At 49.4% G+C, this 1354-nt stretch overlaps 1 protein-coding gene across 1 annotated transcript; it reads left to right on the top strand.

Moving 5' to 3' along the window:
• Positions 1-418: 418 nt before the first annotated feature.
• On the top strand, positions 419-1325 carry LOC112457261 (the record flags this gene model as incomplete). Its single annotated transcript, XM_025020186.1, has 2 exons — positions 419-892; positions 1001-1325. Coding segments are annotated over exons 1-2 (799 nt in total), but the record flags the coding sequence as incomplete, so codon positions are not given.
• Between the last annotated feature and the right edge of the window lie 29 nt (positions 1326-1354).

Genomic DNA, 1354 nt, shown 5'->3' with positions numbered 1-1354 from the left:
CGTACAGCAACGGCAAACGTGTTCACACGATACACGAATTTTCACCGAGCGTACCATCGGGATATAAGATATCGGAAACGCCGGCGCAAATCATTTACCTCCCGATCATCGCGCGAGCGTTACGGATCTAACGATACGCGTCACGGATCAAGACGGACGATTGCTCGATTTTCGAGGAGAAGAGATCACCGTCAGATTGCACGTACGACGACTACAGCGATAACGCGCGACGTGTGACATGCTCGTGTTGAACGACTCGGAGCGTGCGACGGATAAGAATATCTTTACGACTTCGACGATCGACGATATCATCAAATCGACATTCGGCAGCGTTAAAACAGAGACGAGAAAGAAGCTCAACGCATCGAACGTTAAATTTTTACAATCTTTGGGATTCGCGGTACGAAACATCTGAACGATGACTGAAATTCTTAACATCGGAGGCGAGCCGGTTTTTGACGATCTCATCGTCAAGATCGAGACTCACACGTACAACCCGTACGCCAACACAACGTTCGACTATAGCGACGAGATACGAATACCTATACAACAGCAGGATCTGTATACGTTGCCGTGCGAAAGTTTTCTCTACGTCGAAGGAACATTGACGGTGACCAGAGCAGCCGGCCAAGCCGATAACGTGGTATTGGGGAATAATTGCGTCGCGTTCATGTTCGAGGAAATTCGATACGAGCTCGACGGTGTGGAGATTGATCACTGCAGAAACGTAGGAATAACCAGCACGCTCAAGAACTACGTTACGGTATCGTCCGACAGAAGCGTGATCCTGCGAAACACGGGTTGGGAACCGCATAATAACGCGAACGAATACTTCAATTTCTGCGTACCGCTCAACCTGTTACTGGGATTTTGCGAGGATTACAAACGCGTGGTGATCAACGCTCGTCACGAATTAATCTTGATACGATCGCGCACCGACAACAATTGTCTGTTGGGAAGTCTCGCGTTGGAGCCTACTGTCAAACTACTCAAGATGCAGTGGCGAATGCCTCACGTGGTATTGAGCGAGGTCAACAAGCTGTCGATGCTGCGCGCCTTGGAAAACGGACGATATCTAAGTATGGGTTTCTGTTCGTGGGATCTGTACGAGTATCCCCTGTTGCAGAACACGACCAAGCACTCGTGGGCCATTAAGACCGCGACTCAGCTCGAGAAACCGCGATACGTCGTCTTCGCTCTGCAAACGGGTCGGAAGAACGTTATGTCCGCGGACACGAACCGATTCGACGACTGCAAATTGACCAACGTGAAACTCTACCTAAACTCGGAAGTCTATCCGTACGACGATTTGAATTTGGACTTTGGTAAACACAGATGGGCGATTCTGTACGAT

Source organism: Temnothorax curvispinosus, unplaced genomic scaffold (assembly GCF_003070985.1).
Source record: "Temnothorax curvispinosus isolate PA1 unplaced genomic scaffold, ASM307098v1 QBEX01007693.1, whole genome shotgun sequence".
In the NCBI taxonomy this organism is placed as follows: domain Eukaryota; kingdom Metazoa; phylum Arthropoda; class Insecta; order Hymenoptera; family Formicidae; genus Temnothorax; species Temnothorax curvispinosus.
The sequence above is the reverse complement of the archived record's forward strand: the minus strand, read 5'-3'. Positions and strand labels throughout refer to the sequence as shown.